Source organism: Sodiomyces alkalinus (genome assembly GCF_003711515.1).
Source record: "Sodiomyces alkalinus F11 unplaced genomic scaffold SODALscaffold_2, whole genome shotgun sequence".
NCBI classification, from domain to species: domain Eukaryota; kingdom Fungi; phylum Ascomycota; class Sordariomycetes; order Glomerellales; family Plectosphaerellaceae; genus Sodiomyces; species Sodiomyces alkalinus.
The window spans coordinates 2357577-2368733 of record NW_021167080.1 but is presented as its reverse complement, the minus strand read 5'-3'; the positions used below and the strand labels follow the sequence as shown (position 1 = coordinate 2368733).

Below are 11157 nucleotides of genomic sequence, written 5' to 3'. Positions count from 1 at the left end.
CACGCCACCCCCCAACAAAGCAGCATAAGAAACATGAGCAGAATGGCAAGGGACTCCGTTGTCCCCGTGGAGGACGACCAGGACTTCGAGGAGCTTTACTTCACTTACCGCCCATTGTCCAACCTGCCCACCCCGCCGCCTTCATCCCGCAATTCCTCTGCAGACCAAAGCCCTAAGATCGGACTGGATGATGGCGAGCCACTCCCCGACCAGTTTCTAGGTATGTTCGTCTCTGGCTGGTTCTTCCACTCCGCCGATTCCTTCTTGGGGCCCTCGCTCCTCAGTCCTGTCCTCAGCTAACCCTTTTCTTTTCCTTATTCTAGGCCCCGCCATCCACCTAGCCAACCTCGTCCCAACCTCCGCCTCCCTCATCACACCCTCCGTCCCTCTCGTCCAATCCCTTCTCAACGGCATGGGCTTGCCTCTCGAAACCATCGCCCTCGCCGTCTGCATTCTCGACTCGCTCAACTCCCGATTCGCCCTCAGCTGGCGTCTCCAGTGCCCCCTCATCCTACCGCCCGACAGTGCCCACTCGCCGAACAAGCGCCACTCCCTCGCGGGCCCGCTGTTCCAGCAGCGCCAGCTGCACATCGACTCGGTGCGGCCCGAACTCGTCATCCTCGCCGCGCTGGTCATCGCCACCAAGTTCACCGAGGACCGCCACGACTCGACCCAGTACTACTGCGCCGCCTGGGGCGGGAACCGGTGGTCCTGCGAACAGCTCAACGCGACGGAGCGCTGCATCTGCGACAACCTGAACTGGCGCATCAAACCGTTGCTCGACGACGAGGATCTCATGGCCGAGACGCTGGTCGATATGCAGATGGCCGTCCGGCACTACCGCCCCGCGGCTGCTGCTGCTGCTGCTGCTGCTGCCGCTGCCGCCGTCGACATGCCGCTGGCCCACCACGGCGGCCGTCTCCTCCCGCCCGGGCTGCGTGACTTGGGGCCCGGCCACGGCAAGAGCAAGAGCATGAGCGTCGGTATGGCTGTCGTGGGCTTGGGCTTACCGCTGACGCCGGTGGAGACCCCGAATGCCGTCGAGGAATGCGAAGGGAGGACGCGGCCGACTGACTATCTGTCGCTGCCCAGGATGTTGCCCAAGAGGGGTCTGTCTCCGGTGGGGGAGGAATTCGACGCACGGCACTGAGTCCATGGACGTTTCAAAACAACCTCGCATGCCTGTAACGGGCTGCTTCGCATTTCGTTGCGGCTCGTTTTTGCTCAGTTGGCCATCCGACTATGGCAACGGAGCGTAATCCAAGGTAATACTTTATCGATGCCTTATATACGACATTTGATCGGAAAGGAAGGACCGACCGCACTTAGGCAAACGGAGGAAGAAACGGCGCTTTTCAGGGCTTGGACGTTTGGCGTTTTTATCATTTGCAGCATGGTATCCTCATGCATGCATACCTCAGGTACTTGGATGGGGAGATGGGCATTGCCGAGGCGGAATGGCTTCAACGACAGTGCCAGTTTGACCACGGTGCCTATTTTTGCTTTTCGTCATTGCAGGATACCTCTTTCATAGCGCACATACCCCCTATTATTGATCCTGATGGTCATCTCTTATACCCGGGATGTATTTCTTTCTAATTTTACCTGTTTCCTTTAATTCCTTTTTTTTTCTTCTTCCGCATATCCAAGCCATCCAGCGAACGTGTGAGGAGATACCTTATTCGGGATAGAACGAGGCAGGGAACTTCAGCGTACAAACAAATGTACGCAAACAAGTTCAGGGGCTCAACCGGTTGAGCGTCCACGTATCGTCTCCGCCCTCCCTCTCGTAGACAAACCGATCATGCAGCCTGTTTTCCCTGCCTTGCCAGAACTCCATCCTATCCGGGATGATGCGCAGCCCCCCCCAATGAGGCGGCACGGGGATATGGTCCTGGCCGTCGAAACGCGTTTCCACGTCACGAACCCACTCGTCCAGCTGCCCTCGCCCATCGTCCTCCCTTTCCTTCTCCTTCTCCTTCTCCTTCTCCTTCTCCTTCTCCTTCTCACTCTCACCCTCCCCCGTCCCCTCCACCTTGCCGCTGCTCGCTTCCCCCCCTCGCGGCTCCAGCACAACGCTCTGCCGACTAGCCCACGCCCCAATCCTACTCCCCCGGACCCGCGTGTCAAAGTACACCTGGCTCTCCTCGGGAGGCAGACGCTCGGCGGCGCCCTCGACGCGGACCTGCCTCTGCAGGCCCTCCCACCAGAAGACGAGCGCGGCGCGCGGGTTGGAGGCCAGGTCGTCGGCCTTGCGGCTGGTGCCGAAGTTGGAGTACACGGCGAAGCGGCCCCGGGCGTCCAGCTCCTTGAGGTACACCACGCGGGCGGAGACGCGGCCCGAGGGGAGGTGCGCCGTGGCCAGGGTGCAGGTCTCCGGGTGCGCGACGAGCGGGGCGCCAGACGACGACGACGACGACGACGGGGAGGTCTTCGCCTTTTGGGCCTCGGCGAACCAGGCGTGGAACTGCCGCGTTGGGGACGTGGGGTCTAGGTCGCTTCGGTGGAGTGGCCCGGCGGTGAATTGGGGTGCTTGGGCGTTGGATTCCGTCCCGGAGGGGGCGACTGGGGTTTTGGAGTGTTTTTAGCAGTGGTAGCTAGCGTGGGAGAGGGGGACTTGGGGGCGTGCTGTGTTTCTCTCGGGGGGCTATAATGGGGGTTGTGTTGACTTTGATGTGGGAAAATTGACTCACATATGAGCTTGGATGTGTCGTTTGGAGGATACAGTGCCATTCTGACCAGAGTCCTCGCGAAATTCAGTCTCGGGGTAGGAAGCATTCAAAACAAGACGGTTATATTTTGGTAGTCAAAGAATATCAAGTTACGAAAATCTCGTAGGTCTTGCTGCACGTTACTTTGGGCGATCCTAACGTAGTGAACTTATGGCGTAAAATAAAAGAATCGGGTGACATCGGATATTTTCGACTCAGTCGCCTGCGGTACGGTACATCAACAACTTTCGGTGAGGAGGTGGGGTCACCGAGCTTCCAGGTGTGTTCTCCGTATACGGTGTACTCGTACTCCGTAATAACTTGCTTGATTACCCCGTTGCGTTGCCGGCTTTGCCCCGTTACCCCCGAGGCCGTCTCGGTTTTAGCCAGTGCGGCGGGTTTGGCGAATAATTCGAATTAAGACATACGCAGACAGACCAAATATATGTATATGCAACGCTCGTAACAAGGGGTATCTAATAACAACAACAACCAGACGATCCAATACACAACCCGCCAACATAAATCATACACACATCTTGACTGACATGAAACAAGACCCCTTAGTAGAGTCTCGAAACAAGAAGACTGCCTCAGCCTGAGCTCATCTCTCTCTATGATGAATATAGACGCCCCAAATCCCAAGTATAAAATATGCATATACTTCGTATGCGTTTGGCTTGTGGGGTGTTTATATGTTGCGCTATGCTACTTGGTAATTCGCATGCGAGTTCAGACAGCAAAGAAAAACAACCAAACGAAAAAAAAAAATCAACCATCTACAGCTTTTCTGATTTTTTCTTCTTCTTAAATCCAATATGCCACCTCAAATCGCCGATCCGATTCCCAGAATGACTCGGCAACCACTCCTTCTGCCTCAAGGTGCCATGACAAGTGCCAGTAGTGCCATGCGGCAATATAGACCGTATCTCATCTATCCACCAAGTTAGCAAAATCAATCCCCTTTTTGGCGATCACAGCGGCTGTCGTTGAGGAGCATAGAACATAACATACCTGTCGGAAGTACGCCGCCCGTGGGTCCGTGTCCACCTCTTGCGCAATCTCCTCGTTCCTGGGCAACGGGTGCAGGATGCACATGTCCTTCTTCGCCGCCCTGAGCGTCTTGTTGTCCACGCGGTACGAATCCTTCACCCTCTCGTACTCCTCCAACGAAGGGAACCTCTCCTTCTGCACACGAGTGCAGTAGAGCACGTCACTCTGCGCCAGGATCTCGTCCGTCAGCGTCTCGGATTCGCACGCCAACTGACCCGACTCCCGCAGGAACCGCCGTACGTCCTCCGGCAACGCCAGCGCCTTGGGCGACACGAGCTGTACCCGTACCCCGTAGTCGCGAAGAAGGTACACCAGCGAGTGGACCGGCCTGCCGTACAACAGGTCGCCCAGGAAGGTGATCGTCAGGTTCTGGACCGTGCCGAGCTCTTCCCGGATGGTGAAGAGATCAAGGAACGCTTGCGTCGGGTGTTCCTTGCTGCCGTTGCCCCCGTTGATGACCGGAACCGGAGAGTGTCGCCTCGCCACGTCGACGCTGGTCTCGTCGGGATGACGGAGGACGACCGCATCGCCGTAGCAGCCCAATGTACGCAGTGTGTCTTGGAGCGTCTCGCCCTTTTGAACAGATGAGTGCGACGTCGTAATGACCACCGTCCTGCCCCCGAGTCTCTGCATCGCAGCGTCGAAAGACGCAGAGGTCCTCGTCGACGGTTCGTAAAACAGCGTGCAGAGAACACGTCCACGAAGCACAGACAGCACGCCCTCACGCTGGACACCGCGCCGCATTTCTTGGGCCACCGTGAAGAGATGATGCAGGTCGGCACGCGTGTACTGCGTCACCGAAAGCACGCTTTGATGCCTCCACGAAGAAGGCTGTGCGAGCAGATCGTGCAGCTGCGATCCGAGTGCTGGCTGCAAGGGAATTGGCGATCCGAGCTCTTCCAATCCCAGAAGTCCCCTGCTGCTTTGAACAGCTGCCAACTCGCGCAGCTTCGCGGGTCGCGATCCTCCCAACATCGACAGTCGCCGGTCCCGAGGGGAGGATGCCTCCAGCTGCTGAGAAATGGAGGCGCCAGTGGCCTTCATCGGCGGGGACATCGGTGCCGCCCGGTGGCTGGACATGTCGACGCCCATCGGCGGCTCAGGCAACAATTCCCCGTCGAGGCAGACCGTCTTGCCTTGGATCATGACTCTCTGCACGGAGCCGCGCATCATCTTGCCGGCGAAAGGTGTCCAGCCAGCCGCCCCGGATACCTTGTACGCTCGATCGATCTCGACCTGAACCGCAGAGCCGACCTGCTCGTGCAATTCGAAGATCTCCTTGGGATTGTCATACAGCCGAGCTTTGATGTCGTCAACGCCAAGGCGGCCCTCCGTAACTGAAGTCAGGAGCAGCGGCAGCACATCGGCGATGCCAACAGCCGCGTCCTCCGCCGCCTGGCCCAGAGAGCTGGCCAGTTGGTATGGCAGACTGCCGATGGAGAACACGTCGATGTTCGCGAGGTTGTCCCAGAGAGCCGCCTGGTCCTCGGCCGTAGGGAGCAAGGAACAGTCAGGGTAGTCCTTCTGGGAGAGGTACAACGAGAAGACGGACACGTCGCATGTCACCTTCAAGCCTTTCGCCTTGCTGAGTGCAATCAACTTGATGTCGTCCTTGGTGGAAACAGACGTGACGTGGATGCGGCGGTTGTGGAGGCTAGCGAGAAGCAAGAGAGACGCCAGATCGGTGAGTTTGGCGTCCGTGACGATGGGCTTATGTACCGGCCAGCTCTCGAAATGTGCTGTCACGGCAGCGACCTTGTTGATGTTGCCGGAGAGGTGGTTGAACGGAATGAAGAGAGACCCAACCTCGCCCACCACTTGGCTGATCTGATCTGCGTTGTCCGAAGTCGCCGAAACCGAGAAGTTGTAGTCGCAATAGCCACCGCGCTTGGCGTTTTGCTGGGCCACTTTCAGAGTAAGCGCATCCGTCACCGAGCCATTGACGCCGACAGGCATGACGCGGACCATGGTGAAGCCGGCCAGCAGCGAGGCCTTGGTCACCGTCTGCAAGTCGTGGGTGCCGGCCGATGCGATGCCGGGAACGAATGCTGCGACGTTGATCAACCCTGGCAGGCAGACTGTGCGATGGCTGGTCTGGAAGTCCCGGCTTCCCACCTCGAGTTCAAAGTGGCGAGCGAGAGCTTCGACCAGGATCTTGGCGTTCTTGACATTGGTTACCAGCGGGATCTGGTAGTCGACCGCCATACGTCTGGTCTGGTATCCCTTGCTCATGTAGTTAGCCGGACGCCGGTACTTGTTGTTGGACGGCAGATTGATGTAAAGATCGATGGTGTTCTTGGCCAGATGCTGGGTGAGCGAGAACTCGGACCGCTGATCTCCTTGCTCGGTTTGGAGGACCTCCAGATACTGGACCGGGATGTTATGTTCCTGCAGGAAGTCGGCGGTGCCGGCCGTCGCAAACAACTTGTAGCCCATCTTCTGAAGTTTCTCTACCGAAGGCAGAATCTCCTTCTTGTCCTTATATGAGCCGATGGAGAGAAGGATGTTGGCCTTGGGAATCTTGAAGCCGGTCGACAGCAATGCCTTGAGATACGCTTCATACTTGTCGACACCAAAGCACGCGACCTCTCCCGTGGACGCCATTTCGACGCCGAGGACAGGGTCGGCGCCCGAGAGTCGGGAGAAACTGAACTGAGGCACCTTCACGCCAACACAGTCGGGAGGAATAGTGGTGGGGGGGTACTCGACAAAAGGACACCCCATGATCGCCTTGGTCGCCATCTCGATGAGGTCTACGCCCATGACCTTGGAGACAAATGGGGTAGATCGGGACGCCCGGACGTTGCATTCGATGACCTTGATGTCGTTATCCTTGGCGATGAACTGAATGTTGAAAGGACCGGTCACGTTGAGAGCGGCGGCAATCTTGCGAGTGGCCTCTTCGATCCTCTCGATCGTCTGCCTCTCCAGATCTTGCGGCGGCACAATGAGAGTCGCATCACCCGAGTGGACACCGGCGTTCTCCACGTGTTCCGAAATGAAGTGTCCCACGACCACGCCGTCCTTGGCAACGGCGTCCATTTCGATTTCCTTCGCGTTTTCGATGTACTTGGTGATAACGACGGGGTACTCTCGTGACACGGCTACCGCCTGCTGGAGGTAGTTCTCAAGATCACGCTCCGAATAGACAGTGTTCATGGCCGCACCAGAGAGGACGTAAGACGGCCGGACAAGAACGGGGTAGGTGATGTCATTGCAGAACTTCTTCGCATCCTCGAGACTGCTATTCTCTTTCCATGCCGGCTGGTCGACCCCGATTGTGTCCAACATACGCGAGAACTTGTACCGATTTTCCGCAGTATCGATCATCTCGGGCGATGTACCGAGGACCTTGATCCCAGAACGGAACAGAGGCAGGGCAATGTTGTTAGGGGTCTGACCACCCATGGCACCCAGAACGCCGCTGGCGCCTTCCAGCGCGTAAATATCGCACACGGTCTCGAGGCTAATGTTCTCGAAGTAGAGTCTGTCCGCCTCATCGTAGTCCGTGCTCACCGTCTCAGGGTTATAGTTGACCATGATCGTCTTGTGGCCCGTTTGTCGAAGTGTGCGGATGGCGCGAACAGAGCACCAGTCGAATTCAACAGAGGAACCAATGCGGTACACTCCGGAGCCCAGAACCATAACGCCATGGTCGTCAAAGGTGATGTCGCTCTCCGAGGCGTTGTAAGTCAGGTAAAGGTAGTTGGTAACCGCGGGGAACTCGGCGGCAACCGTGTCGATCTGCTTCACGAATGGCATGATTCCAGTCTCTTCCCTCATCTTACGGATACCCATCTCGTTCGTGCTCCAGAAATCCGCGAGCTGCTTGTCCGAGTAGCCGAGCCTCTTTGCCTGGAGGAGAAGACCTGGACGTTGGGCGATTTGATCGGTATTGTAGTTGACCATCTCCTTGGCGAAGTTGGTAAGGCCCATCAGCTTGTTGAGGAACCATTTGTCAATCTTGGTGAGTTCCCAGATCTTATCCACGGTGTATCCGGAGTGCATGGCGTTGGCGATGGCGAACAGTCTCTGGTCGGATGGGGTCTGCAGCTCGTCGTCGATCGACATGAGTGCCTTGGTCTTACCAAAGCCGAGGTTGTGGAAATCGATGGAGCGAATAGCCTTCTGAATGGCCTCCTCGAAAGTCCTACCAATGCTCATCACCTCGCCCACACTCTTCATAGAGGAGCCCAGCTGGGTGGAGACACGGGTGAACTTCTTCAGATCCCAACGGGGCATCTTGACGACCACGTAGTCCAGGGAGGGCTCGAAGCAGGCGCAAGTGACCTTGGTGACGCTGTTGGCGATGTCCTTGAGAGGAATACCCAGACCCAGCTTAGCAGCAATAAAGGCGAGCGGATATCCGGTTGCTTTCGAGGCAAGGGCTGATGATCGCGACAATCTCGCGTTCACTTCAATGATGCAGTACTCCCTGGAGAAGGGGTTCAGTGCGTATTGAATGTTGCACTCGCCCACGACGCCCAGGTGACGAATGACATTGACGGCGGTGGTTCGAAGCATGTTGTAGTCCTCATCTGACAGGGTCTGCGAAGGCGCGACGACAATGGAGTCGCCGGTATGGATGCCCAACGGATCAAAGTTCTCCATGTTACAGACCGTGATGCAGTTGTCTTGGGCATCCCGAACAACTTCGTATTCGATTTCCTTCCAGCCCTTCATACTCCGCTCAACCAGGACCTGAGGGCTCGCTGCGAAGGCCTTGTTGCAAAGATCGAGAAGCTCAGCCTCATTGTTCGCAAATCCACTACCGAGGCCACCGAGGGCATACGCGGCTCGGACAATGACGGGGAAGCCGATGTCCTTGACAACGGACATGGCTTCCTCCACAGTACTCGCGGACGCCGACTTGGCACACTTCTCTCCAATGGAGTCCATACTCCGAGCGAAGAGCTCGCGGTCCTCGGTGGTGATGATGGTCTGAATAGGAGTACCGAGGACCTTGACGCCGAGCTCCTCGAACTCATCCTTCAGCTGGATGCCGACTTGCAGGGCAGTCTGTCCGCCGAAGGTGACGTAGATGGCATCTGGCCTTTCGTACAGGATCACCTTGCGCACGAAGTCCGCATTGACGGGAAGGAAATAGACCTTGTCGGCGAGACCCTTGGAGGTCTGAATGGTGGCAATGTTGGGATTGATCAAGACGGTGTAGATGCCTTCTTCCTTGAGGGCCTTAATGGCCTGACTGCCGGAGTAATCGAATTCTCCAGCTTGGCCAATGCTGAGGCCACCACTTCCCAGGACAAGGACCTTTCGGACAGAGACACGGGGGTGGAGCCGATTGTTCTCCTCGACGGTGCCACCGGGGAAGCTGACGGGGCGGTTGAGAGCCTGGGGGTCCGAAGCACAGTCGGACATGGCTTGGATGAAGACGTCAAAGAGGTACTCGGTGTCACGCGGGCCCGGTGCGCTCTCGGGATGGAACTGGACGCTGAAGAAAGGCTTCGACTTGTGCATGATGCCCTCGTTGCTGCCATCGTTGGCGTTGACGAACAGCTCCTGCCAACCTTCCTGAAGAGTGTCGGCGTCCACGGCGAAGCCATGGTTCTGAGAGGTGATATGACACTTTCCAGAGACCATGCTTGTGCAAGGGATGTTAGCGCCGCGATTGCCGAACTTCATCTTCTTAGTCCGGGCCCCGGAGGCGCGAGCCACAAGTTGGTGACCCAAGCAGATGCCGAAGATGGGAGTATTCGACTTCTCCAGGAGAGCAGTGATATTCTTGACGGTGACGTCCAACACGGCCGGATCGCCGGGGCCGTTGGACACAAAGAGGCCATCATAATCTTCACCGGCAGCATTCACCATGTCATGATCCCACGGGCATACGAGAACTTCAACGCCGCGCTTCAGGAAGCACCTCAGCTGATTGTACTTCATGCCGACGTCCACACAGAGGACCCGAATCGTCCGGCCGGAAGGGTGCTTCTTTAGGGCAACGCTCGGCGGAGGCTTATAGAGCTTGGGAGACTTGATGGATACTAAGAGGAAATGAGCACGAGCTTAGCCAGAGGACGGGAGCCCGCGGAACTCACCCTCTGCTACGAGGTTGTTCTGGTTCGGGTCGAACCAATCTACTGTTTCGAATTCTGGGACTTCGGCGTGGGGCTTGATGCCGTTTACTTCGCCATCGGGGAGAGAGGACGACTTCTTGGTCTGGAGGCGCAGTCGGCCGAGCATGCTGCCCTCCATCCGAATACGCTTGGTCAAAGCTCGCGTGTCGACACCGTAGATAGCCGGGACACCCTGTTCTTTGAGCCAGGTGCCGAGAGAGGACTCGGCGAGAAAGTGAGAGTAGTCTTCGCCGGAGTAGGTGGCAGCAACGAGGCCAGCAATATGGATCTGAGACGACTCGAAATGGGCGGGGAGGTCGCCAAGAAGCTCGTCCACAGTCTCGCGTGAGGGAACACCGTAGCTGCCGACGAGGGGGAAGGTAATGACCAAAATCTGGCCACGGTAGGAGGGGTCTGTTACCGACTCTGGGTATCCCACCATGCCGGTCTGAAAGACAAGTTCGCCAGCGATGCTCTTCTGGGCGCCAAAGCTGTAGCCTTGGTAGACGGAGCCGTCAGGAAGCTCGAGGCACATGAGAGGCTCGTGGCCTCCATTGCCACCGCCGTTCACATCGGCGAGGCGCGACGAGGCAGGGGGGTAAATTTTGCCCGCCATGGTGGTTAGCGGACGTAGAAGTCGAGGTCGATCCAACTGATATGATGATGATGGATAGAATGACCAGCTCGAAGTTAAGCAAAGAGGAAGATGAGAGACCTCGTCAAGAGAGTCTCGGAGTATATTAGATCCTGAACTTCCCAGGGATCATCTGCGGGCAGAGATCAGAGGGAAGACAGACTGTAGGTTCAGACGTTCATTGTGAGGAGGAAGGAGGAAAAGAAGGAGGGGGAAAGAGAGAAGAGGAGGAGAGGAGGGGAAAAACGAGGTCATCCAAAAACTTTTTTTTAACTCCTCGATTTTTTTTTTCCTTTCCCCGTCAGTGGCCGCCTTTGCGGCTTCGCCTCGCCCCTCCGTTAGCGGCAGTCGTTAGTGTGTCGTACCTGTGGATTGGCCAATTCCAGAACAACCGGGATGCTAAGGTCCACTGGGCAGTCGCGTTCGGTGGTTCTTGAACTCTTCACGATATTGACTATTATTGGGCAGGAGCCATGACAGACAGCCAATCGGGACGGCCTCGTTGATTTTTCGTGGGGCCTTATGCCAAGATTTAAAGTGATTTATACGGAGTACGAAGTACAACGTACCTGTGATGTACCTCAGGTACGGTACGTTGGCTGTTTTGAGCATTTTCGGTCTTGTACGTACGAAGTACAAAGTACAAAAGTACCGCAGCGCAACCTCCAGAAATTGGCTCAGGCAA

General features: G+C 56.9%; 3 protein-coding genes across 3 annotated transcripts; 1 reads left to right on the top strand and 2 right to left on the bottom strand.

The window, feature by feature from the left end:
- On the top strand, window positions 1–1585 carry SODALDRAFT_330257 (hypothetical protein). Its single transcript, XM_028611157.1, has 2 exons — window positions 1–220; window positions 324–1585. Exons 1-2 carry the CDS (start codon window positions 43–45, stop codon window positions 1148–1150), a joined length of 1005 nt encoding a protein of 334 aa, XP_028468337.1. The 5' UTR covers window positions 1–42; the 3' UTR covers window positions 1151–1585.
- On the bottom strand, window positions 1373–2883 carry SODALDRAFT_330255 (pyridoxamine 5'-phosphate oxidase). Its single transcript, XM_028611156.1, has 2 exons — window positions 2694–2883; window positions 1373–2565 (listed from the first exon to the last, which is right to left on the bottom strand). Exons 1-2 carry the CDS (start codon window positions 2776–2778, stop codon window positions 1739–1741), a joined length of 912 nt encoding a protein of 303 aa, XP_028468336.1. The 5' UTR covers window positions 2779–2883; the 3' UTR covers window positions 1373–1738.
- A 282-nt stretch (window positions 2884–3165) lies between these two features.
- Window positions 3166–10666, bottom strand: SODALDRAFT_290827 (carbamoyl-phosphate synthase). The gene is made up of 3 exons (XM_028608653.1): window positions 9821–10666; window positions 3726–9766; window positions 3166–3645 (listed from the first exon to the last, which is right to left on the bottom strand). The coding sequence occupies exons 1-3, from the start codon at window positions 10452–10454 to the stop codon at window positions 3589–3591; spliced, it is 6732 nt and encodes a 2243-aa protein (XP_028468335.1). The 5' UTR covers window positions 10455–10666; the 3' UTR covers window positions 3166–3588.
- Between the last annotated feature and the right edge of the window lie 491 nt (window positions 10667–11157).